This window comes from Podarcis gaigeae, assembly GCF_964106915.1.
Source record: "Podarcis gaigeae genome assembly, chromosome: 14".
In the NCBI taxonomy this organism is placed as follows: domain Eukaryota; kingdom Metazoa; phylum Chordata; class Lepidosauria; order Squamata; family Lacertidae; genus Podarcis; species Podarcis gaigeae.
Genome location: NC_139690.1, coordinates 14094134 through 14120993, shown reverse-complemented (window position 1 = coordinate 14120993; position 26860 = coordinate 14094134). Strand labels below are relative to the sequence as shown.

Genomic DNA, 26860 nt, shown 5'->3' with positions numbered 1-26860 from the left:
AGAACAGGAGCTCACTCCGTCACGGGGATTCGAACCGCTGACCTTCTGATCAGCAAGCCCAAGAGGCTCAGCACCAGCATCCCATTTGAAGTTGGGACCTTCTGCTGGCAAGGAAGGTGGTGTGCCACTGACCTAATACTTTGGTGTATTTTTTTTTTTCAGAAGGTTGGTGGGGATATGAGAGAGGTATATGGGGATCTACACCCATATTCCTATTACTTCTGATTACTAGATATTGCAAGTTTTCATTATGCTTCAAAAACCTGCCAAATCTATTCCACCACAAGATGCACATACAATTTCCTTCTTCCGCTGTTGCATCTGCTTATCTGTACCACATTCAACTTGCTTTAAAACAACCCTCTGTCTCTGACCCTTGACTGTAATCCCACAAACAAGCTACACCACTGATTGAAGGCAGTGAATGTCCTGTGTGAGTGTCTGGAGGCGGTTGGAGGATGGATGGCAGCTCACAAATTGAGGTTTAATCCTGACAATACAGAGGTACTGTTTTTGGGGGACAGGGGGTGAGCAGATGTGGAGGACTCCCTGGTCCTGAATGGGGTAACTGTGCCCCTGAAGGACCAGGTGCGCAGCCTGGGAGCCATTACGGTCTCACAGCGGTCCATGGAGGCGCAGGTCAGTACTGTGTCCAGGGCGGCTGTCTACCAGCTCCATCTGGTATGCAGGCTGAGACCCTATCTGCCCGTAGACTGTCTTGCCAGAGTGGTGCAAGTTCTAGTTATCTCTCGCTTGGACTACTGCAATGCTCTCTACGTGGGGCTACCTTTGAAGGTGACCCGGAAACTACAACTAATCCAGAATGCGGCAGCTAGACTGGTGACTGGGAGTGGCCACCAAGACCATATATCACAGGTACCGAAAGACCTACATTGGCTCCCTGTACATTTCTGAGCACAATTCAAAGTGTTGGTGCTGACCTTTAAAGCCCTAAATGGCCTTGGTCCAGTATACCTGAAGGATCGTCTCCACCCCCATCGTTCAGCCCGGACACTGAGGTCCAGCTCCGAGGGCCTTCTGGCGGTTCCCTCATTGCGAGAAGTGAGGTTACAGGGAACCAGGCAGAGGGCCATCTCGGTAGTGGCGCCCACCCTGTGGAATGCCCTCCCATCAGATGTCAAGGAAATAAACAACTACATGACTTCTAGAAGACTTCTGAAGGCAACCCTGTTTAGGGAAGTTTTTAACGTTTGATGTTTTATCGTGTTTTTAATATTCTGTTGGGAGCTGGCCAGAGTGGCCAATATTATTATTATTATTATTATTATTATTATTATTATTATTATTATTTCCAATTTGTCTCCACTGAAACAGGCAGAATTAACTGCCTTTAGGAAATTTGGGAAGCTGCATTATGCCTGGTCAGCCTCTATTTTTCCATCTAGCCTAGTGATGTCTGTTCTGAGTGACAGCAGTACTTCGAAGAAGGGTTTTACTTTCTGAGCCTGCTACCTGGCACTTAAATCTGGAGAACAGTGGGATTGAACCCGGACTCTTCTACAGACATAAATATAAATAATTTTATTTGTATGCTGCCTTTCCACAGTTCAAAAATGCTCATGCTTTGACTCTGTTCTAAACACATTTATCTATGAAGAATTTGTATATGTTGTTATATTTCTACTGCAGTCATGTATATACTCAATATTTTCTACAAATAAATTATTTTAAATATACAAGCAATCTATGTATGTTTCTTTTGGTGTTCTTCTTTGTCTCCAGTGCCCCCTTCCCTACCCTATAAAAAAACGTTATTCAGAATCATGGTTTGCGTGACCCACTAAGGAAGATAAAATATAATTTCAAGCCTGTAATAATTAATTGGACATTTATTCAGAATCCACTTAAATATTACACTGTTGATGAACTTGACCCAGTGATGCCAGCTTCTCAAAGTCCTGATTGTCTGTTACACATCCCGTGGCCCCTGCCACCCCCTTGCCTTTTAGCACCCCCCCCCCCAGGAACCACTGATTTAATGGCTCTCTAACTGCTCAAAAAAGGGACATGGGTGGCGCTGTGGGTTAAACCACAGAGCCTAGGGCTCGAATCCTCGCAACGGGGTGAGCTCCCATTTGGTCGCAGCTTCTGCCCACCTAGCAGTTCGAAAGCACGTCAAAGTGCAAGCAGATAAATAGGTACTGCTCTGGCGGGAAGGTAAACGGCGTTTCTGTGCGCTGCTCTAGTTCGCCAGAAGCGGCTTAGTCATGCTGGCCACATGACCCAGAAGCTGTATGCCGGCTTCCTCGGCCAATAAAACAAGATAAGCGCCGCAACCCCAGAGTCGGTCACGACTGGACCTAATGTTCAGGGGTCCCTTTACCTTTACCTATGATGAGGTCAAATAGGAAACACCAGCTGGAGCCCAATGACATTTGGAGAGCCACAGATAAGAAGGCATAGTTCTCCATTCCTCTTCTTTCTTCTTTGGCAATCCCTTGTAGCCGAGTAAGATTGTCTTCCACAAACAGGGTTTTAGCAGTGAGTCTGTAAGAGACTGTGGAGGCCAGTTCTGGATCCACACATCTTTCCACAGTGGGGACATAGGTTTCCGGGTGAATGTTGATCACGGTGAGGGTTTGCCAAATGTGCTTTCCTCTTAGCACGTTTCTCCCTTTCGTCCTGAGTTTGAGCATCTTCAAAGCCTATGACAATTGGAGCGCTCACATGCCAGTGTTTCCCAGTTGTCGGTGTTTATACTACATTTCCAGTGGGTATTTGTATTTGTCCTATACATTTTTGCCAACTTAGTAGGAGTCTGTGCTTATATTTTCTAAGTTTACTAGTTATCACTTAAAACAACACAACTGTCACTTTCACAAGATTATGTTGTGTGTACATCTTTCACAAATATTAGATGTTTCAGCTTCCTGGCAATGTTTTTTCTCCCAAGCTCCTTATAGGGATTTTTACTCCATTTCAAAACTTCTAAGAGGACCATTTTCCATTTTAACTTCTGAAGATTATCAAACAGCCAGTCATCCCTGCCTAGTTTGCCATTCTATACGGATTGGTGCTAAGCCCCTCTCCAAATTCAAACATCAAGAAAACAGGAGGATGCTGTTAATCTGCCAACGGGGAGTTGAAATTAACTGAAGCATTTGTGATCTTATTCCATGTATATTATATACAAAGATCCTCCTGGACCTTTGAAGTCTGGCTAAACTTTAGGCTCTAGCACTTCTGTTTTCCATATTTAAAGACGTGCAAATAATCTTGCCAGATAAATAACTCCTGAAAGACTGATCAGGGAACAATTTGAACTGCCCAAGCTTACCTTAAAAGCCCTATGTGGCTTAGTCCTGAAGAACTTGAAGGCTCACTTGCCTCCATATCAGCCCATCTGAAGACCCTTTGGAGACCCTCCTCCAGCTGCTACTGCCAGCTAAGACACACAGGTGGTGACTGAGACCATGACCTTCTCAGTGGTGGCACCTCATTTGTGGAACACTCTCCCCAGAAGGATTTGCCTGGCACCAACGTTGTGGCCTTTTCAGAACCAGGCAACCCCACATCTTTCTTTTTATTTCGCCAAGCCTTTTGATAGCCTTCCTCCATATGAATTTCTTTTTATTTTATTCCGTTTGTATTTATTGTGATGTTTTAGTTATGTTTCTTCCCTCCCTAGGGGAATTGATGCAGTGCATGTTTGTAACTGATTTGTTTCGTGCATTATGATTGTCCAGTGTGGTGTAGTGGTTAAGAGCGGTAGTCTCGTAATCTGGGGAACCGGGTTCGCGTCTCCGCTCCTCCACATGCAGCTGCTGGGTGACCTTGGGCCAGTCACACTTCTTTGAAGTCTCTCAGCCCCACTCACCTCACAGAGTGTTTGTTGTGGGGGAGGAAGGGAAAGGAGAATGTTAGCCGCTTTGAGACTCCTTAAAGGGAGTGAAAGGCGGGATATCAAATCCAAACTCTTCTTCTTCTTCTTCTTCCTTCCGATATCATGAAATGGGTCAAATTCTTCTTCTGTGAACAATTATATTAATGGTTTTGAGTGTGCACCATCTCTGTAGTTTGGAAAAGCCGAGAGTTGTTAAAGATTCATTTAACAAGGCAAGGAAGGCGTGTTTCACTGGATAGCACAGTTGGCTAGAGCATGGTGCTGATAATACCAAGGTTGCAGGTTCGATCCCCATATGAGACAGCTGCATATTCCTGCATTGCAGGGGGCTGGACTAGATGATCCTCAGGGTCCCTTCCAATTTGATTGTATGATTCTCTCTTCTTGGGGAAGAGTCATAGCTCAGTGGTAGAGCATCTGTTCTGCATTGGGATAAGTCCCAGCTTCCATCCAGACATCTCTAGGTAGGGCCGGGAGTGCCCCCACTGTCTGGTGTTTTTACAGGAGTAGAATGCTTTTCTTTAAAATGCATCTCTGGGTTATTTTTGGGGCATAGGAATTGGTTCATATATTTTTTCAAAATATAGTCTGGCCCCCCACAAGGTCTGAGGGACAGTGGACCGGCCCCCTGCTGAAAAAGTTTGCTGACCCCTGGGCTTGCATCTATGTTACATTACGGAATAAATGTTGTGAAAGTGTTCAGCTGGAACCTGGGCGAAATTCATAAACAACTTCACAGTCAACTCATCAAGGCAAGTTAAAAGGGTGCAAGTTGCCAGGTTGAAACCTGTTGAGGACACTCTATGCAGGCTGGCGGTACAGCGTGTTACTACTTACGCAATTAAATCCCACGATGCAAGGAAAGCCAACCAATAATTGCATTGCTGAACATCCCAGAGACAAAATAACCACAACTTCAAGAAGAGCACCGCAAATGTTTTTTGTACTTTAGCCTTTTGTTCACTGATGTTTTGAATGTACCTGGAAAGGTTTCACCATATTAAGATACATTTTGATCGCTATACAGTGGTACCTCGGGTTAAATACTTAATTCGTTCTGGAGGTCCATACTTAACCTGAAACTGTTCTTAACCTGAAGCACCATTTTAGCTAATAGGGCCTCCTGCTGCTGCTGCGCCGCCAGAGCACGATTTCTCTTCTCATCCTGAAGCAAAGTTCTTAACCTGAAGCACTCTTTCTGGGTTAGCGGAGTCTGTAACTTGAAGCGTATGTAACCTGAAGCGTATGTAACCCGAGGTACCACTGTATTTTATTATAGTCTCTTATGTAAATATAACGACTGCTCCCCACATCAAATGGGGGACGCCTTTGCGTGGTCGCGCGCAGCCCCCGGATCCCAGTGCGGCTCCTGGTATTACGGGCTGGCTCCGCCCTCCCCAGGCTGGATACCTGGAGGTCTCTGCCTACCTCAGCCAATTGCCCAATCCCGCCTGGGGAGGCATTGCCAGGGGATTGGCCAGGTAAGGGGAGGGACCATCCCTCCCACACAACAGAAGGTGAATCTTATCTGCAAAGCGGCAGTCGGCTCCAGAGCTTCTCTCACCCTCCCCTCTCTCAGTTAAGTCTTCCTTTTGCAGGTTAACCTCTTCTCCACGGGTATGTAATAATAATAATAATTTATTATTTATACCCCGCCCATCTGGCTGGGCCTCCCCAGCCACTCTGGGCGGCTTCCATAAAAACCAAAAATACAGTAAAATATCATACATTAAAAACTTCCCTGAACAGGGCTGCCTTAAGATGTCTTCTGAATGTCAGGTAGTTGTTTATCGCTTTGACATCAGCTGGAAGGGCGTTCCACAGGGCGGGCGCCACTACCGAGAAGGCCCTCTGCCTGGTTCCCTGTAGCTTTGCTTCTCGCAATGAGGGAACCGCCAGAAGGCCCTCGGCGCTGGACCTCAGCATCCGGGCAGAATGATGGGAGTGGAGACGCTCCTTCAGGTATACTGTAGGCGCTGCTACGTCAGGGTCACTGTTGCAGGGCCGGAAAGGAATTTCCCTGCACTGGCAGGTTTTGCCTTCCCCGTAGCAAAACGTCACAACTTTGGCGGTTTCAGGCCTTGGGCAGAATCCTTTAGTCTATCTTCCCTAAATGGGGGGGGGGGGCGTGAAGCGGTGCCCCACGTCCCCCTTGCGGCGGTGATCTCAGGGTTCCCCGCTAAAGGGATCTTGAGGGGAGACATTGGCCATACGCCAAGAGGTTGTCATTGCTCTCCCCTGCGACGGCGAAATTGGGGGGGGGGGAACTCTCTGCTTGAACATATGTTCTCCAGAGCCAGCCCAATCCCCACACATTCTGGATAACTCTGATGTCCCCCAGATCCCTGGCTGGGGACTGGGAAGGATAAATGCCCAATGCCTGAGCCAAGGTCTCCCTACGGCTGAAACTTAATAAAGTTGTGGCCAGTTTTAATCCCCTAGCACGTTGTCTTGAGTCATTATTCTGCTTGGGGGTCACCTTGGGTTGGGGGGACTCCACCTGTCCATGCAAATGTATGAATCCATCGTGAAGCAATTTTTAGTTCTCCACATTTCTGCATCAGTTTACTTTGAAAAAGAAATTATCATGAAAATTCACCAGCGGCCAAACACTACCCTAGAACCACTTCTGCCAGAGGAGAATCCCCATGCTTGTAACGTGCATTTAGTAAAGGGATTATGGATCTTATGTATTTATGAAGGCATAACCGCATAAAAGCTTTGTGTCCATAATAGGGTTTTAGCTAACATTTTTGCATCCAAATTTATCTACTGCTTGTTTGCTTCAGCTACTATGAAATAAAGAAGGCTAAACTGAAAAACCTTGCAACAGAGAATTATACAGGCATTCCCATCTACCTCCTTCAGGCTGCTTGTATTAATATTTCTGTGGCCAATTGTTATAGGAAATACTTGATCTGAGCATTAATCACCATAAGGAAAAGTCTAGTCTTGCTAAGTGTGTTACAGATGTTCTTTTAATACACAAACAATGTTGGTTTCATCCACTTATTATTTTAGAATAAAGTTAATCATCTTGTAAAATTCCATCCTCGAAGCACATAAAAATAAAATTATATTTCTACCATGAGTTTGTACAGCGTTATATTTGGGATGCGGTTGTAGTAAATGGATTATTCATTTGTCCTTGGCAAAGCCTGCAAGCAAGCCCTTTGGCAGAATGTTAGAAGACGTAATAAAAAAATCTGGTGTTTGTCTTTTACCCACAAAGGTCAGCCTTTCAATTTCCTTTGGTGGCCAGAGTTCATCCTCCTCTTTCTCCAAACACCAGGAAAGGGGTTTGTTTGCAATAAGGGATCAAGAGATGCAGGAGATTTTAAGCAAGAATTGGTGTTGTGGCGAGACCACTACATAGGAAATACTATTTTTTAATTGCATTGTAAACCACTTTGATATTTTTATGACACTGCAGTGAAAAATAATAATAATTTTATAAGAATATAAATAAAATAGAGACACAGCACAAGGCACCACCCTGTGTTCTTGAGTGAGACCATTGGCCCATCTACCACAGCAATATTGGCATTGGCAGGCAGCAGCTCTCCAGGGTTGCATAGAATCATAAAATCATAGAATTGTAGAGCTGGAAGGGACCGCAAGTGCCTGGAGGCAGTTGGAGGATGGATGGTGGCTAACAGATTGAGGCTGAATCCTGACAAGACAGAAGTACTGTTTTGGGGGACAGGGAGCGGGCAGGTGTGGGGGACTCACTGGTCCTGAATGGGGTAACTGTGCCCCTGAAGGACCAGGTGCGCAGCCTGGGAGTCATTTTGGACTCACAGCTGTCCATGGAGGCGCAGGTCAATTCTGTGTCCAGGGCGGCTGTCTACCAGCTCCATCTGGTACACAGGCTGAGACCCAACCTGCCTGCGGACTGTCTTGCCAGAGTGGTGCATGCTCTAGTTATCTTCCACTTGGACTACTACAATGTGTGAGGCTACCTTTGAAGGTGACCTGGAAACTGCAAATAATCCAGAATGCGGCAGCTAGACTGGTGACTGGGAGTGGTTGCAGCTAGACTGGTGACTGACGGGACCACATAATACTGGTCCTGAGAGATCTGCATTGGCTCCCAGTACATTTCTGAGCACAATTCAAAGTGTTGGTGTTGACCTTTAAAGCCCTAAACGGCCTCGGCCCAGTACACCTGAAGGAGCGTCTCCACCCCCATCGTTCAGCCCGGACACTGAGGTCCAGCTCCGAGGGCCTTCTGGCGGTTCCCTCATTGCGAGAAGCAAAGCTACAGGGAACCAGGGCCTTCTCAGTAGTGGCACCCGCCCTGTGGAACGCCCTCCCTTCAGATGTGAAGGAAATAAGCAGCTATCCTCTCTTTGAAAGACATCTGAAGGCAGCCCTGTTTAGGGAAGTTTTTTATATTTAATGCTGTATTGTTTTTAACACTTGATTGGAAGCCGCCCAGAGCGGCTGGGGAAACTCAGCCAGATGGGCGGGGTATAAATAATAAATTATTATTATTATATCTAGTCCAACCCCCTGCAAAGCAGGAATCAGAAGATGCCAGGGATTGAACCTGGGACCTTCTGCACTGACGGCATGTGCTCTGCCCACTTTGCCCAGATTGAACTTCCCGGTCGTGACAAGGAGACTTGGAAATACAAGTCCTGTGGGCAGCCTTCCAGCATGCTCCTGGTGTGTGTTGCTCTGAGAGTCTCCATGCCGTCAGTGCCAAGTGGAATGTGCCTTTGGGGGTCACATGGCACCTATTTATAGACACACAGATGCCCTCCCTTCCTCAGCAAGCAAGGTCACTAAACAGGCAGTCCCCCGGGGCTGCCCTTTTGTGTGCCATGGGGGACAAGCACAGAGCAAGCTTCTAAGGACACCAATAATTTCAGGTTAGTCTCTCGCTAGCTTTTCTTCAGCCTGTGTGCCATGCACCTTAGCTGTCCCTCTAACAGGCCCGAAACCCCTTGGCTTAAGCGTACAGAGGAATTTTCTCCCTTGGCTCATTCCCACTGCCCTTGCGGTCAGGAGGCTGGCAGGCCACAGCAGAGAGGGAAGACGAAGGCCAAAGTCATCTCTCATTCAAAGTACGCAGCACAAGATCCCTTCCCCACTTTGGAGGAAAGCGAAAGCAGCTTTGAACTAAATCTCTTACCTAGGGGAAATTGAAGAAGAGAAAATCTTCTTGCCCTTACAGGTGAAACCCGGGCTTAATTTGACCTGGGGACCTGATTGTAATGCGTGGAAAAGGCTCACCTCTGAAATATGCAGGTATTTGCAATGAAGTGCCTTGCAGAAAGACAATCTCTCAGTAGGTTTGTGTGTGGTGCGCTCAGCATCCTGGAAATTTCATCTTTCTTTCTTATGGAAAAAACAAGTTCCTACCCCTTTTTGTTGTGAACATTAATGGGCAATGTTCTTGAAGTTTCAAAACCCAGCTGAATGGGATTTCTAGTGAGAGGTGAGCCTAGTTTTTTGGTGTTCCTCATAATTAACAGAAACAATCTGAGCTTGCAATCTTGTGCTCCTTACCTGGGAGTAAATCCCATTGAATTCCCTAGGGTTACGTGTATGGTAGTAATTTAATAGGAATTAGGAAATTTATTTGCAGCTATTTTAGAATTCAACCTTTCCCGATGCAGAATTTCAGGCACCTTGGCAACATTACTCTATACTTCTCAGGTGCTTAAAAGGTCCATGGCCACATTCTCTCTCTGTATATAAGGTGTGGACAATTGTATGATTATCACATACAACTTGCTTGTAAGCCACCTGGATTTTTTGTTTTATGACTTGTCAAACTAGGCGGCACATAATATTTGTATCTGTGCCTATACCTGCCGTTTTTTTAAAAAAAAAATTAAAAAAATTGACAAGTTGCCTGTGTGAGTGAGATATAGTTTGGAACCCTGTCTCCAATATGGTCCTGATCTGGGTGTCACTTTCCTTCCTCCCCTCATGGAGCTACAATTCCCAGAGTGGTTTAACAATCAATCCCTCTTCATAGGGAGGGACATGGGTGGTGCAGTGGTGTAAACCACTGAGCCTGTTGGGCTTGCTGATCGAAGGTTGGCAGTTTGAATCCCCACAATGGAATGAGTTCCTGTTGCTCTGTCCCAGCTCCTGCCAACCTAGCAGTTTGAAGAAGAGTTTGGATTTGATATCCCGCTTTATCACTACCTGAAGGAGTCTCAAAGCGGCTAACATTCTCCTTTCCCTTCCTCCCCCACAATAAACACTCTGTGATGTGAGTGGGGCTGAGAGACTGGCCCAAGGTCACCCAGCAGCTTCATGTGGAGGAGCAGGGAATCGAACCCGGTTCCCCAGATTACGAGTCTATCGCTCTTAACAACTACTCCACACTGGCTCGCCTGGATGGACTCCTAAAGGACTCCTGGATGGTTAAGTTAACCACTATACCACACTGGCTCTTGAAAGCACACCAGCACAAGTAGATAAATAGGTACCACTGCAGTGAGAAGGTAAAGGGTGTTCCTTTGCGCCAGAAGCGGTTTTAACCCCATAGTCCCTTTTGACTGAACTTACCTTTACCATTACCTTCAAAGGGAACTCTGCAAATTATAGCTCTTTGAGGGGTGTGGGGTGTGGGGTGACTACTAACAACTTTCAGCACCCTTAACAAACTACAGTTCCCTTAATTCTTAGGGCAAGCCATGACTGTTTAAAGTGGCTTATCAGCACTTTAAATGCATGCTGTGGATGTGGCTTTTGTCAGTTAGCCTGATGTCATTCCTCCTCTTCTGAAAACTGTGCTTCCCCACATTCCCCCTCTATTACATTACTAGATGAGTTTCAGTCTGGTCCTTTGACTCCTGAGCACAATTCCTGGCTTTTGTCTCCTTCCGAAGCTTCCTATGAGTCAGCTGTGACACAAACATGAGTTTAAAAAGCCTTTGCACAATGTGCAGGGTCTCGCAGAAAACACCATGAGAAAATGTTTCTGGTGTGCTTCCCCCCCCCCCCAAAAAAAAAGCTCTCAGAGATTGCTAAATTCTGTACTCAAAGCCAACCCAACCCCTAATTTCCAGACATTTAGCCAGAAGAGCATCTTGCCACACAACCTGAATGAGCCTTGTGGAACACGCAATAATTAAGTTCATGCATCTCGTGTCTAAATCAATTTGGATCTAAGATTAAGGACAGGAGCAAGGGAGCTTCAGAGTGGGCATTTCAACAATTTATTTTCATTTTGACCTGAAGCAAAACAAACTCCTCTAAAATTTATGTAAGGCTAGCATGATCTTCAGTTTGTCAGATCTGGCTCCTTGCCCAGCTCAACTGTTCTTCGGCAAAGTTTGCTGACCTCTTTGAATCACACGTTTCTGTTGTAAAGGCCTACACCTGGCGTGTGTCTTCCCCCCTGACAGATCCTGAGAAATAAAATGGAGGTTCTTCACAGCAGCTGAAAATGGCCTCTGTATAAATGTCATTGTCCAGAGGATGAACATGTGTCTCTGTGTGTAATCTGTTTCTGTGACATTGGTACAGTTTAAGTTTCTATTAAAAATAATTTCTCTTCACGGGAACTCACAGGTTCATTTCACTCATGTATCTGCTTGAGAATTAAGACATTTGTCCAAAGCACAGGCAAAGAGTGGAAAGAATAAACCACAAAACTCTTGTTTGGTATGATCGGATAATTCCTTTTGTATACTAGGGTTTTATTCTGTAAGAGTTTCCACATTTTGCTAGCCTAAAGAAAATCCAATAACTTTGCTGACCTTTAAAATTTAAATCATGGCCTGTTTAACTGTAATCCATGTGCCCAATTTGTTTGTAATTAGGAATATCTCTCAATTCAGGCTGCATCTATGGCCTGGAAGAGTCTATGAAACTTGCTAGCTTGTAGTTTTGCATTAATTGCCTCTTTCAGGCAAATTGCTGTAGGAACCTCCTGGGTATCTTTCCCCAGCCTAGTAGACATTTGAGGTAAATTGATTATATGTCAGGTTCCTGGGCTTGCCAACATGTCTGTAGCCTCTGCTTTTAGAATCAAAAAATCTGGCTTAGCAGCTGATAATTTCACAGATACACATATTTCCAGAATGACTTTCAAGCATTTGCGACTTTGCGGTTCTGCCTCACTGAGGGATAGCATGAACTAAGTGCAAGGTAATTAAAAACTTGTATACCTGCAGGGCAACTGGACCAACATCAAGCGCAGAGGGCTTTGTTTCTGGAACTGCCAAGATGGCAGGCTTGGTGCGATGTGCTAGCAACTCTTCATTGCCCTTCCTGCTGACATTAAACACAAGGACGTTCCAGCCATCAACTGGACAACGCTCTTTCAAAACTTTCCCTACTTTATGGAGTGACCAGTCGGCAAAAGGTACAGTGTGTCCTTGAGTGGCCAAAAACACTTTTCTCATACTGATAATATGAAAACGAAAGCCTCTTTTTCTTCTTTCTTCGATGGCATCTATAATGAAAAATATTGCCATATTTCCAAAACTGATAGCATCACACAGTCTACTGACAGGGACCATGAAAAGCACTGGAAAATTCTTCAGTTGAGGGCCTGATATAACATTCAACATTCACTAGTGGGTTTTAGCCCAGACACTGAGATCCACTTCTGAAGCCTTCTGGCAGTTCCCTCACTGCAAGAAGTAAAGTTACAGAAAACCAGGCAGAGGGCCTTCTTGGCAGTGGCATCTGCCCTGTGGAACGCCCTCCCATCAGATGTCAAAGAGATAAAGAATTACACAACTTTTAGAAAACATCTGAAGGCAGCCCTGTTCAGGAAAAGTTTTTATTGCCTGACATTTTATTATTTTTCATATTTTGCTGGAAGCAGCCGCAGAGTGCCTGGGGAACATGGAAGGCACAAAAGTTGACATAGGCAAACGGCATTTCCATGCGCTCTGGCTTCCGTCACACAGCGGTTCCTATTTATCTACTTGCACTGGCGTGTTTTCGAACTGCTAGGTTGGCAGGAGCTGGGACAGAGCAATGGGAGCTCACTCCGTCGTGGGGATTCAAACCGCTGACCTTTTGATCAGCAAGCCCAAGAGGCTCAGTGGTTTAGACCACAGCACCACCTGTGTCCCTGCTTCTGTCATGGTGATCCGTTGCGCCAGAAGCTGTTTAGTCCTGCTGGCCACATGACTCAGAAAGCTGTCTGTGGACCAATGCCGGCTCCCTTGGCCTGAAAAGCGAGATGAGTGCCGCAACACCATAGTCACCTTTGACTGGACTTAGCTGTCCAGGGGTCCTTTACCCATTAGCCCTAAGGTGCTAGCCTCCACTATCCCCTACAATCTTTAAGCCTGGTTGTCTCTTCTCTTCTCAAGGAGTTTGAAACTGACACAGATGAAACAACCTCAGTCCATTTGCCCAGCTGGGGTTTAATCCAGCTTCAGCTTTCATCCTCCATGTTTTTCGGGTCTCCCTCTGGGAGGGGAACATGGCCTCTACAAAATGCCAACCACAAGCAATATTTCCTAGGCAAATAGGTCAAGTCTGTACTATCTTGTGAAAGGACTGCCTTTAACCTGAAGGAGATGTCTGGAAAATTCAGAAGGGGATGATATAATGGATCCTTTGAGGACAGGATAAAGTATGAGTTGCTAACCTTTGGGGGGCTCATTTGGAAATCTGAAAACTTTTGTAGCACCAACACAAAATGGCCGTCATGGGGCCATGGCTAGTTATGAAATGGCTGCTGTTAGCTAGTTACAAAGAACAAGCAACTTCCTCAAGAAACAAGGTGGAACTGGGGCCTAAAGCCCAGAACACAAAGCCACTGTGTTGTACCTCACAAACAAAACATGCATTAAATAATTGGTCTTCGGCAGGCAGGTCAGGACTGACTGCTGGGTTGCGGCCTGATCTATGGTGGGTCACAACACCAGCACTACTACTCCACAAAAAAATATGGTTTAAAAAGCGAGAAATGGATCCTCAAATGCATGTTGAAGGCAGGTCCTGGGTCTTAAAAGTTCAAAAAGAGCTGCATTACATGCTGTGCTATTAGAGAGGCAACTGGCATTTCCCCCCTATTATTTATTGGGGAATGTAGGATAGAACGTACAGCTCAGTCATCAGGGTTTCAGTAACATTACTCCGTGATTCAGCCAAACTTTGTTCAAAGACACATGACATTTAACAGTTCTCCAGTGTAATCTGAGTTGGGTTTCTTTGCAACATAATCATCAGGTTAGTTTCTGAACTCCACATTCTTCAAATAGCTTCCTAAGTTGTGTTATTGGTCGTGGTTACTTGCTTGGTAAGGTAAAGGTAAAGGTACCCCTGCCCGTACAGGCCAGTCTTGACAGACTCTGGGGTTGTGCGCCCATCTCACTTAAGAGGCCAGGGGCCAGCGCTGTCCGGAGACACTTCCGGGTCACGTGGCCAGCGTGACATCGCTGCTCTGGCGAGCCAGAGCCGCACACGGAAACGCCGTTTACCTTCCCGCTGGTAAGCGGTCCCTATTTATCTACTTGCACCTGGAGGTGCTTTCGAACTGCTAGGTTGGCAGGCGCTGGGACCGAGCAGCGGGAGCGCACTCCGCCGCAGGGATTCGAACTGCCGACCTTTCGATCGGCAAGTCCTAGGCGCTGAGGCTTTAACCCACAGCGCCACCTGCGTCCCATTGCTTGGTAGTCATAATTAAAAAAAGAAAACAGATGAAAACAGTTCTGCAATGGCAGATAAGGCATTTGGTTTCTGACAGGGAGGATATTGATTAATGGCTAAGAATGGAACTCTCATCCTTTAGAAATGAGGGGGGAAAGTCTTCATGGAGTTCAATGGTCAATAGTGATTAATAGATTATGACAGTTGCACTATTTATAAGACTAACCTGCTTTCTGAGTGCCAATATTAAATTTAAGCATTTTTTTATTACCAGTATGTATCCCTCATTCTGTATCCTGGGGGAACTCTCCAGATGTTGCTGGACTCATCAGTCCCAAGCAGTATGGTCAGGAATGATGGGAGTTGTAGTCCAACAATGTGTGCATTAGGGATGTCAGGGAATTCTGAGGAAAACAGAAATGGGAGCAGAAATTGCCAATGTTCACTTATTCGCCCCATGTTGAGAATGGAAATCAATCCAGCGAATACAATTCGTATTCCCTGTTGTTGCTTTCAGTCCGCAAACAATATGTAATTGATTGCGTGGACAGGCGGAGTCCCCAGATCCCGAGCAGTCCCCCCGTCATGTGAAATAACGACTCAAGACAACATGCTATGGGATTAAATTGGCCACAACTTTATTAAATTTCAAATGTGCGTAGACCTTGGCTCAGGCATTGGGCGTTCTCCCTCCCCAGTCCCAGGACCTAGGGAGCATCAGGGTTATCCAGTGTTTGTGTGGGGGATGGGCCGGCTCTGGAGAACATATGTTCAAGCAGAGATAGCCGCCCCCGTTACGCTGCCGCCGCAGGGGAGAGCAATGAAGACCTTTCAGCGTACGGTCAAAGCCTCCCTTCAGAAACCCCCTTAACAGGGAACCCTGGTATCACCCCTGCAAAGAGGAAGATGGACTAAAGGATTCCGCCCAAGGCCTGATACCACCAAAGTTGTGACGTTTTGCTACGGAAAAGGCGAAACCTGCCAATGCAGGGAAATTCCTTTCCGGCCCTTTAACAGCGACCTTGACGTAGCAGCGCCCGCATACCTGTGAAGAAAAGTTAACCTGCAAAACCTGTGAAGAAACGTTAACCTGCAAAATAAGGCATTAACTGAGGGTGGGTAGGGTGGGAGAACCTCTGGAGCCAAGTGAGGATTCCCAGGTAAGATCCTCCCTATATTGTGTGGGCAGGTAATCCCTCCCCTACCTGGCTTGATCTCCTTGGCAACGCTTCCCCCAGATGGGATAGGACAACTGACTGGGGTAGGCGGAGACCTCCAGGTATCCCACCTGAGCGAAGGTGAAGCCAAGCCTATGCTGATGGAGCCGCTCCTGATTCAGGGGCTGTGCGCGTCTACGCAAAGGGCGCCCCCCGTTTTATGCGGGGAGCGGTCATTATGCTTCCCTGCAGTTTGCATTGTGTTTCCGTTGCATTTAAGTTAATGGGATAGAATAACACAGTGGCATTGTAATTTCACCACAGCGCAGAGCAAAATGAATAATGTAGTTTTTGGCAGAATCCCAACTGTAGCAGAACAGAAACAGTGTTGCACATGATGTGTGCAATGTGGAATGGAAACGAATGCATTCTTACCTCTCTAATCTAGATAAGTCCATAGTACTCTAATCTAGATAAGTCCATAGTACTGAACAGCAAAATTCTCCCACAATATTTCTGAATCCAGAGAGCTCAACCATGTTTTCATTTTTTATACTAGAGTCACTGAAGCACTGTTGGCAGTGTTGGCAGTGAACCCCTGCCCCTTCCGGTAGCTTCTAAACAATGTTAGGACATTGTTGACTGGATATTAGAGACTTGCTATCTGTAAAACTGTTATGTGTTCAAAATCTGCCGATTATCTGTAGCCCTTTACATTGAATGAGCTTCTGGACCATATTCTCACCGAAACAGTATAATTGGTATCAATGGAATAGATACAGTGGAACCTCGGTTTTCGAACATAATCTGTTCCGCAAGTCCCTTCGACTTCACAAATGTTCGAAAACCGAGAATAAAAGAGCTGTCAGCAAAGTGAACGGTGAAAATGTAAAAACGTGCCATGGAAGCTGTTTGACTTCTGAAAATCATTCAAAAACAGAAGCATTCACTTCCAGATTGTCAGCGTTTGGGTTCCGAATTGTTCGGCTTCTAAAGTGTCAGACAACCAAGATTCCACTGTATATTTAAAGTTACTTAGCATAGTTTTATAAATAAATAATAGATATGTTACAAAAAACTTGGGGTATAATCACTATTTTTCTAGAAAAAGAGGTGCCGGGACTCACCTCCCTTGTTCTCTTATAATGACAACAGCGGCTACCAGAGAGGTGCCGGAACTGAGTTCCAGCAAGTTCCAGATGAAAAAAAAAGCCCTGCTTTTAGCATTATAAAACTGAATCGGCAAGGAAAGAAGCCAGCAGTCAGCCGCCTCTGGACATTGTACAGGTTATCAGCCCTGGATCTTGTTCAGATGGTATGATGTGCAATGAAACATACACGAGAGTCATTGCCAAGGTTTACATCAAAGGAAGAATTCATAAGGTTTACTGAAAAGCCGTGCTCTGAGTGTTCTGCTGCCAACTGATCCACCAACCTCATGTGAATGGTGTTTTTTTCTATAGAAGGAAGAGAGGGCCTCTCATCTGTTCAGTGTGGGGCAGGATGTGTAGAAAAGTAGGCATATTTGTTTCTTATGGTGAAAGCTGTGTATTCGCTAGGATTTTTTTATTTTTAAAAAAACCTTAAACATCCAAGAAGAGCTGAATTCTGCGACCAGTGTAAAATTAGGCAAATTTGCATGATTTCTCTTTTGAGTGTGCATCATTTACTATGCAATTTTTCCCAGTTTGCATCACTTTTTCCAGTTTTCAGGGCATCGAAATCTCTTCTTCCAGTCATTGTTCATCTGCCCCTATTCTGACTTCTGAGATTTCAGCAGACCTTGCTTACGTACTTTCAGGTGTATATTTTGCAAGCTTTAGAGCTAAGTACTTGCTCGTCTTTAAAAAAACGATTGTCTCTGTGAAATGTTGGAAGGTATGTCGGTTTGATAAAAGGGTCTCTGCAACATGAAAATTTTGCAACATCCTGGCCTTCCAGCACAATTAGATCAATAGCATTGATAGTAACGCCAATATTATTTTGGATCCTGTCACTTTGCATTTCCTATACTGCATACAGTTAAGTACCATCCACTAACTGCTTGAAGAATGGCTTTCCTTTTCCTGAAGTTATCCTTAGCCAAAAATCTCACGACATTTTGCACTTATTGCATACAGAGAGGTCCAAGTCTTTGGCCAGTTGATGTAGCTCAGCCTCACAGTTCATTCCTCCCTCATGCCAGGGATGGAAAGATCTGTCATTTACGGTTTTCCCCATCTTAAATTCAATTCTACACATTTTGCAGTGATTTGTGAAACATATTTTTTTAAAAAAACCTTAATGTAAACATTTTTGCAAGCAACTTCCCCTAATACAGTGGTACCTCAGGTTACATACACTTCAGGTTACATACGCTTCAGGTTACAGACTCCGCTAACCCAGAAATAACGCTTCAGGTTAAGAACTTTGCTTCAGGATGAGAACAGAAATCATGCTCCGGCAGTGCAGCGGCAGCAGGAGGTCCCATTAGCTAAAGTGGTCCTTCAGGTTAAGAACAGTTTCAGGTTAAGTACGGACCTCCGGAACGAATTAAGTACTTAACCCGAGGTACCACTGTACTTCCTGACTGTAGTAATGGGTAACTGTTTTCACCAATATCTTCATTTTTATGCACACTTTCCCCTAAAATATGCATTTTTGTAAACATGCTTACCTAAAGAAATGCATCACTAAATCCGCAGAAGTGCGACTTTTGAAGGATATTTATGTTTGGGTTTGAATATTGCATATTGCATCAGAAAGTTTTTAAATGCATACTAAATCGAAATTCCCCCTCGCAACTTTGTTTGCTGTGGTTCTTGCTTATGACATATATATATATAATTATTATTATCCTACACTTGGCCAGAAATCCACAGTTGCTTGTCTGCCAATTCAGGTAGCTCGTATAATATTGCAAGGAGCCTTTCTTTAAGGTCCAGTGATTGTTCTTCACCTGTAGCCCTGCTACAGAGATTATTGCTTTTTTACAGAGATTATTCACTCTTCTCTGTTTCTTATTAGCATCCAGTTTACATATCTTGTGTCAAGAGCTGGAAGCCATTACCTTTCAAGGTCGGACCCAAGGGCGTGCCTGCAGATTTTTCAAATTATATTTGCGTCTCAAAAGAAATCAGTTTGCTTCTAGGGAAAGTGAAACAAAATAATGTTATCAAGGTAGTGTTTTAAGGATTCTTTTCTTCATTGTAGGGGGTCTCCTAGGTCCAATTTAGGACTGCACTCTATTTGCTTGTTTTTCACACCAGAGGGCCTGTGTGCTGGAGATGTCGGACTTAGACCCATGTTCAAAGTCCTGCTTGGCCACAAAGCTTATTCAGCATAACTTCATTCAAGTGGGGTTATGGTAATGAAAGAATGAAGGGGTCTGTTAGGAGCCAGCCAGCAATAAATCACACGGAGTAAGGGAAGTTGGTGACAGTAGCCACGAAATTAAAATACGCCTGCTTCTTGGGAGAAAAGCAATGACAAACCTAAACAGCATCTTAAAAAGCAGAGACATCACTTTGCCAACAAAGGTCCGTATTGTAAAAGCTATGGTTTTCCCAGTAGTGATGTATGGAAGTGAGAGTTGGACCATAAAGAAGGCTGATCGCCAAAGAACTGATGCTTTTGAATGATGGTGGAGGAGACTCTTGAGAGTCCCATGGACTGCAAGAAGATCAAACCTATCCATTCTGAAGGAAATAAGCCCTGAGTGCTCACTGGAAGGACAGATAGTGAAGCTGAGGCTCCAATACTTTGGCTACTTCATGAGAAGAGAAGACTCCCTGGAAAAGACCCTGATGTTGGGAAAGATGGAGGGCACAAGGAGAAGGGGGCGGCAGAGGACGAGATGGTTGGATAGTGTTCTCAAAGCTACCAGCATGAGTTTGACCAAACTGATGGAGGCAGTGGAAGGCAGGAGTGCCTGGCGTGCTCTGGTCCATGGGGTCACGAAGAGTCAGGCACGACTAAACGACGATGAAGGGAAGTTAGCTCTTTATTAGAAGAAACAAAGTCTACTCACAAGTGCCAGGCCTACTGAGTCCAGCATCTCTCCTGGGTAGGTCTTACACCTGTGAGGCAGTTGTGGAGGCTAAAGGTCCCTGCCTGCCCACAGCTGCCTAAGTCTCTCCCAAGTCCTTCCCAATCAATCTGAGACTATGCCAGTGTGCCTGTCTTTGCTCCTTTTGCTTCATACCTCTCCTGGTCCTGGAAGACCAGGGGAGAGGGGAGCTGGTTGCAGCAGAAGTAGGAGACATGTCTGCTGAACGCCTTCTATACCATGAAGCTCGTGCCAGAAATTAAGAAAAAATATATCTGTGAAAGTTAGTTGATTATTTCCGATTTTAATGTTTCTGTTTGGTTTTTTATTGTATACAGGATCCCAGGATTCTTTGGGTGAAGCCATGTGCTTCAAATATATAGAGAGTGCAGAGCTTTAACCATAGCCTTTCCTTTGGCTTTCGGCTTCATCCTGCAATTTACTTGCTACAATCGGGTAAAGATAACCATAAAGAAACAATGGCATTAGAAATGTTCTTTAGTTTATGCTTACAAGAACAGTAGTTTAGCTTTATTTTAGCACGTTCCAGAACATGATTTCCCAATGAGATAAAGTAAGCAAAGCAAAAGTCAATTTAAAACAAGAGTTTAATGACTAAGAAGAGGGTTTGGAAATGTGCAGTGATGGCTTTGTAGTGGAGAAATATTGGACAACACTATGTATACACTAACTGTTTTCAGACTTGCGGGAAATGTTGCCCCAAATGTCACACTGACATCGTAATTATACAGAGAAAGGAGAAAGTTGTAAGAATATAAACAGGTTGGTAAGGGGAGGTGATAGAGCAGAGGTTGATATGCCAAAGCTCTGAGAGTTGATTTTTTACTAGGGCTTAATGCGCATCATGCATTTAAAGCATATTGCTTCCCCTAAATATTCCTGAGAACTATAGTTTATACCTTACGGAGCTGCCAACATCATCATCAGTGCTATTTTTCTAGAAAAAGAGGTGCTGGAACTCACCATGAATGCCTCCCTTGTTCTGTTAGAAAGGCAATGTTCTCTTAGAAAGACCTTTAAAGCCCTATATGGCCTCAGTCCAGGATTTCTGAAGGAGCGTCTCCTCCCCCATCATTCTACCCGGACACTGATGTCCGAGGGCCTTCTGGCGGTTCCCTCACTTCAAGAAGTGAGGTTACAGGGAACCAGGGAGAGGGCCTTCTCAGTAGTGGCGCCCACTCTGTGGAACGCCCTCCCCATCAGATGTCAAGGAAATAAACAACTATCTGACTTTTCGAAGACATCTGAAGGCAACCCTGTTTAGGGAAGTTTTTAATGTTTGATGCATTAGTGTATTTTAATATTTGGTGGAAGCCACCCAGAATGGCTGGGGAAGCCCAGCCAGATGGGCGGCGTATAAATAATAAATAAATTATTATTATTATTATTATTATTATTATTATTATTATTATTATTATTATTATTATTATCATCACCCACCAATTGCGGAACTGAGTTCCAGATGTGCTGGAACTGAGTTCTGATGAGTTCCAGCTGTTTAAAAAAGCCCTGATTCTTCTTATTATTATTTGGTTGCTTTCTTTGTGAAAATGACCCAAAGCGACATACAAACACAATGTACACACTAAATCTCAATACAAAACCAGTAAAAACTTTTTTAAAAAGCCCTCATCTATACAAATAAAAAATAGGTCTTACAGATCCTGCCCCACTAAAAGAGGCTATTAGTATTTAAAACCCTTCAAATTAAAGGTCCAAGTAAAAAAAAAGAAATTTTTTGCCAGGCACCTAAAAATAGATGAAGATGGCGCCAAGTGAACCCTGCTGAGGAAAGCATTCCATAAGAAGAGGGACACTCAAAACAGACTTCTCCACAGTGGCACCTCATTTGAAGAATCCCTTCCCCTTAGATTTATGACCTGTGCTGGTATTGCCATCATTTTGATGCAAGATCCAAACATACCTGCTTACCTTGGTGTTTAAAGACTTTTAAGCTGTTGTTTCATCAGCTTGCCCTGTTATCTTAACTGCTTTAATTCTGTTTTGCTGCATTTTTATTATGTGTTTTATGGCTGGATGGTGTTTTTTGGACTGTAGGGGCTGTTTGTTATATTTATGCACCCTACTTTGGTCTTGATAGACAAAGAGCATGTTTTCAATAAATAATGAAAAATAGTTCTAAGGTGGGAACTAGCAAGGAAACCATCCTTTGGTAATGGCTGTTCACAGCTGTGTTTCTTGAGGGTTTAAGTGAGCTTCAGTGGGTCTGAAAATATCCTTAAACATGCTACGGCTAGCGAATGAATTTGCATCTGAAACTCCCTATTCTGTTTTCCTGCAATTTAGCTAATAGTGACTGGTATCAATATACAATTTTGACACTAAGCCCTAAATGACTTAGCCCCAGATATTTTACAGATTCTCTCAGGTGTTAAGATCTTACCCTTGTGGTAATTCCTTTGGTGGCCCAGGAGAGAACATTCTCTATAGCAGCCTCTAAATGTGGAAATCCCTCCCCACAGAGGCGCATCTGGCCCCTTCATAATAAAGTTTTTGTGGTATGTTGAAGAAGAGCCTCCATATCTTGGCCTTTGACACTTGAGGTCCATATTTTTAGGACCCACTCTATTCTTGTGATTGTAATTAAATTTACACTGGTGAGTAATAAATAACATTGTTGTTGTTGTTGTTGCTGCTGCTGCTGCTGCTGTTATTATGTTACTCAAAAGGTAGGCTGTTGCTGTATTTAATCTTTAAACCCTGCCCCTGGTGTTATGTTTCCATCTTCAACCTGCATGTCGCGCAGACCCTCCAAGTGCCCCTATTTTCCAGAGACGGTCCTGGATTTTCAGAAGCTGTCCCAGTTTCTGATAGGATCCCGGAATGTCCCACTTCCCCTTAGGACATCCCTATTTTCGCTGGAGAAATGTTGGAGGGTATGGAGTTATGCGACCCCCTGATAAGTAACTATACAACTTTTTGAGGATATCTGCAGGCAGCCCTGTATCGGGAAGTTTTAAAAATATTTAATGTTGTATTATATTTCTATGTAAATTGGAAGCTGCTCAGAGTGTCTGGGGCAGCCTAATTAGATGGGTGGGGTAACATCATCATCATCAACAACAACAACAACAGCAACAATAGACCAGGACGTCCCTGTTTTCATTGGAGGAATGTTGGAGGGTAAGGTTGGGTGTGGCTGTCTGCAAACTCCCAACGCTTCTTTGCAGACAACCATTACAAATAATTGCAGTTAACTGAAACCAGGGGGTGAGGGTGTGGAAAACTCTTCTTGACACCACCGTCTTTTTATTTATTTATTTATTTATTTATTTATTTATCCCCCACCCCCACCCCGCCAAGGAGTCTGAATCCAAGACTTGTAGAGTTAAAGTTGTCTCGTCATTCCTTGTGGCCTCCTCTCCCACACCTTTTCCCCGCTCGGAATAAACAGCATGAAAACTTGTGTAAGCAGCATCCCAGCCAAGCCTTTTATAAACTAAACTTTAATTTGTTATTCTTTTGGCATCCACCAGAGTGTTCGTGTGACTGTGTGGGTTGGCTGTGGAACTGAGCACTGCAAAAACTTTCAGCGATGGAATGTCTCATTTGGCGGTGGCTCTGTGTCACTAACCAAACACACCCGACCCCACCATATGCATGTAACCCCCATGGACGGCAATCGGTGGAAATGTTTGGTGTGAGTAAAGAGGGCTCATTGTGAGTGAGGTCTTACAGAGTCGGCCACTCAATATTAGTAAAGCTTTGGAGGAAGAGGCGCAGATCCACTTGGTTTTTTCACTATAACTGGGACAATAAGCAGTTACTGAAAGCAATAGGAAATGGAGGGGGAAGATATTTTTCTAGCTTTTTCTTCCTAGTATGCTAGAGAGAACAGAGAAATGAGCAGGGCTTGTTACAGTAAATAAAAACCTAGAACCACGGTTTTCCTTTTATTTCAAACGTAAGTGTCCTAGCTTTCTGCAAATTTGTCTGTCCATCCACATTTGTCCCCACCTGAAACTGTTTTCCTGGCATGGGAAGGAAAGATGCTGTAAGAAATCTGGAACAGATGAGAAGATAAACGATTGTGTCTGGGAAAAACTGTAACATTTCACTAGTGCATATGAGAGCGACAGTAAGACAGACAGCTGCTTCTCACTAAACAAAACTTTCCCCCCTTGAAATTGTGTAGAGGTATCACAATTTCCCTCTTCTCTAGGGGGCATGAGTATGGACATAAGAAGTGATGGATCAGAACAAAGGCCTGTCTATTCCAGCATTCTCTGAATGACTAACAAGATGCCTGTCAGTTTTTGAAAAGGTTCTGACCTCCTTTGTCTCCTTTGCCTGGTCCTCAGACCCCAGTTGGCACAAAGGGTCCTTGAGAAAGAGTACAGTACTTTGCAGAATGCTGCTTTTATTCTTAAGATAGTCTTCTATAAACTCTGCTTATAGTGATGGGAGACACAGAGGCATACCAACAAACGAACGTGTTTGCATTAGGGGATGTCCTGCATTATATATTGCGCTGCCCCTTATATAATGAAGCAAGAGAAAGATTTTTAGCACTTATAATGACAAGATCCCCTGGCCAGAACCCCTCTGACATGATTTTATATCTCCTCGCAGACACAGATAAGTATGTGACCTCTTTGCAACTGCCTCTAGGAAAATTAGAGTAAATTATATAGCCAAGGTAGCCACCAACTGTAAAGGAGATGAATTTATTTGACCCTATCTACATCAAGCTATATTCTATCTTTATCACCAAACTCCGGATATAATTGCACATTGTATTAATTAACATAATTTTTTAATCTATCAGTGGCCATGTGATAATTTTAGCTTTTAAATTTTATTGTTTAATGTCTTAACTTGTATATTAAGGTACTTTTATAGCTCCGTTTAGAGTAGGTGATGTCTTGATAATATAAATGTTTTAAGTTTTTTGTATTAATCCAGTATATTTTCTTTTAATTGTTGAATGATTCCGTGTACGTTGCGGCAGCCTTTGCCTACGTGCAATAAAACTGACTGACTGACTGACTACATATCAAACGCAACCAGCTTTCGACCATCCAACCAACCCACCACAAACAAAATCAATGACCACTCTATATATACAGATATATGTAGGTGAAAGGTTGCAAGAGTCAAGCAGGCTTTGCCGATTCATTGTAGGTCACTGACTCATGCTAACTCAGTTCCTTTTGTAGTAAAGAAACAGCAGCCAATTTTAAGCTGTGACAATGCCGACATGAAGGCCACAAGCAGAACATGGTCACAATAGCATTCCTCTCACTTGTGCTTCCCTACAGCTGGTATTCAGAGACTTAGTGTTTCTGATACTTGAAGAAACACAAAGCCATCGTAAGCAGCAATCATTGATAGCCTTATCCTCCACGAATTGGAGGAACATCTACGTGAGTGGGCACTACTTCATATTGTGGTACTGGATTCCATCGTTTAACTGTTGTATGAAATGGTCATATCTTTTGAAACATCTGGATTGCCTTCTAGTTAGCTTCTGGCTCAGTGCAAAGTGCTGGTTTCAACCTTTGAATCCATGAACAACTCAGGACCCTGATATTTACCATCTTCTCAGATATTTATCTGGTCACTGAGATCTTCCATTAAGACGCTCTTTTGGGTACCTCACCTCTGAGGTGTCATAGTATGCTTCTAAGGCAGTGTGTTTCCCAATATTGTTTGCTTGAAACTGCAGGATGGGAGAGTGTTTGTGTCCTGCTTTGGGGCTTCCTGTAGGCATCTTGGATCCATTAGTACAGCTGTTGCATTGGATTTCCTATTGTACCACCATTATTCTCATTAGCACATAACAGCCCCTTACACTACTAGCACAACAGCCCTTCTGTTGGTGGTCAAAGAATGTTGATTCTTTAACTTTCCTTTTATGTATGTTGTGTTTCTATGTTTGTTTTATTCAGGAATTCGCTACAAGGATCTTATTGTTGGCGTGCCCAAGGAAATATACAAAAACGAGAAGAGAGTAGCTCTTTCTCCCGCTGGCGTCCAAGCTTTAGTGAAACAAGGCTTTAATGTGCAAGTGGAACATGGAGCTGGTGAAGAAGCGAAGTTCTCCGATGATCTATACAAAGACGCTGGAGCAAAAATTGGGGACTTGAAAACGGTGTTTGGATCTGATCTTGTGTTAAAGGCAAGTTTGCTAGTGAAATGTATAGACTTACATTTGTGAGAGTATGACATGGCAGCTTCATCTATCCATCTCCAAACCCATATCTCTTGGGCAACCTTATTCAATGTGTCCTAGGGTTGCCATGTGTCCTCTTTTTCCAGGACACATCCTCTTCTTCAGGGGTAAAATTTCTGTCCAGGTGGATTTTTTTTAATTTGCCAAAATGTCTCTGGCTATACTTTCTGGATGAGTCATAGACATAACTGGTGGTTGAAGACTTGCTTTCCTCTTCTCTTCTCCTGCCCCCCTGAGCAATATATCACAGCTTCAATAGATGTCCAGTCTTTCTTGAGCATTCTTTCTGATATGTTTACAGGGTGGTTATACAAATTTGCCCATAGTGTGGTTATGGCTTCCTATTAATAACTTCTTCATTTTACACTGAAATTTCCCTGACACTAGCTGTAACAAGTCCTTTTTTTAAAAGTGGATTTGTGGCACTAGGGTGTGCTACAATTCACTTTAGGGTGTGCTTTAATTCACTTTAATTGAGCGTTAATTGAACAAACAGAAACTTCCATCATGAGCTTGAAGCTCTCCTTCAAAACAGTGGCAGTAGAGAAGGCACCGTTTGTTTACTCACTGTTTAGAGGACTAACACCCCCTGAAGCTGCTTGTTATAAGTCATCAATGTGGGGAGGGGGTGTAGAATGCAGGTATAATAAGAGTAAAGAAGGAAACATACAAATATCATCTTTGACTGAATTCACATTTACAATCAATGCACTTTTGCTGGGAGCCATTGTCATAACCTATGTCCTTAATCCTGCGTCACTAGGGTTGCCATATTTCATATTTCAAAAAGTAAAAACCAGGACACCCCAAAAGTATTTCAACTTGAACAGAGATGACTTAAGTCCAGTAGGACTGCAACTGAACATCATCATTGTGCAATATATTTTCATAACACTTTGCAGAAGTCAACCAAAAGACATTGTATCAGTATCAGCATCAAACTTTATTTGGGTCACAGACCAGCATAAGACCAGCATATACTGGTTTCTCTTCAGATTGTATAAAAAGAC

General features: G+C 43.9%; 1 protein-coding gene across 2 annotated transcripts in view; it reads left to right on the top strand.

Annotated features, from left to right (window-relative positions):
• The first annotated feature begins 8393 nt into the window (after positions 1-8393).
• LOC310831635 (NAD(P) transhydrogenase, mitochondrial-like) overlaps positions 8394-26860 on the top strand; it is a 69090-nt gene continuing 50623 nt past the window's right edge. Inside the window, exons 1-3 of one of the 2 annotated variants that reach the window (XM_083712543.1) lie at positions 8394-8742; positions 12010-12200; positions 25567-25796. In XM_083712543.1, coding sequence (XP_083568669.1) covers positions 12062-12200; positions 25567-25796 — 369 coding nt within the window. In that variant the 5' untranslated portion in view covers positions 8394-8742; positions 12010-12061. Of the gene's footprint in view, positions 8743-12005; positions 12201-25566; positions 25797-26860 lie in introns of those variants that run through there. The other variant, XM_083712544.1, reaches the window with a different exon arrangement.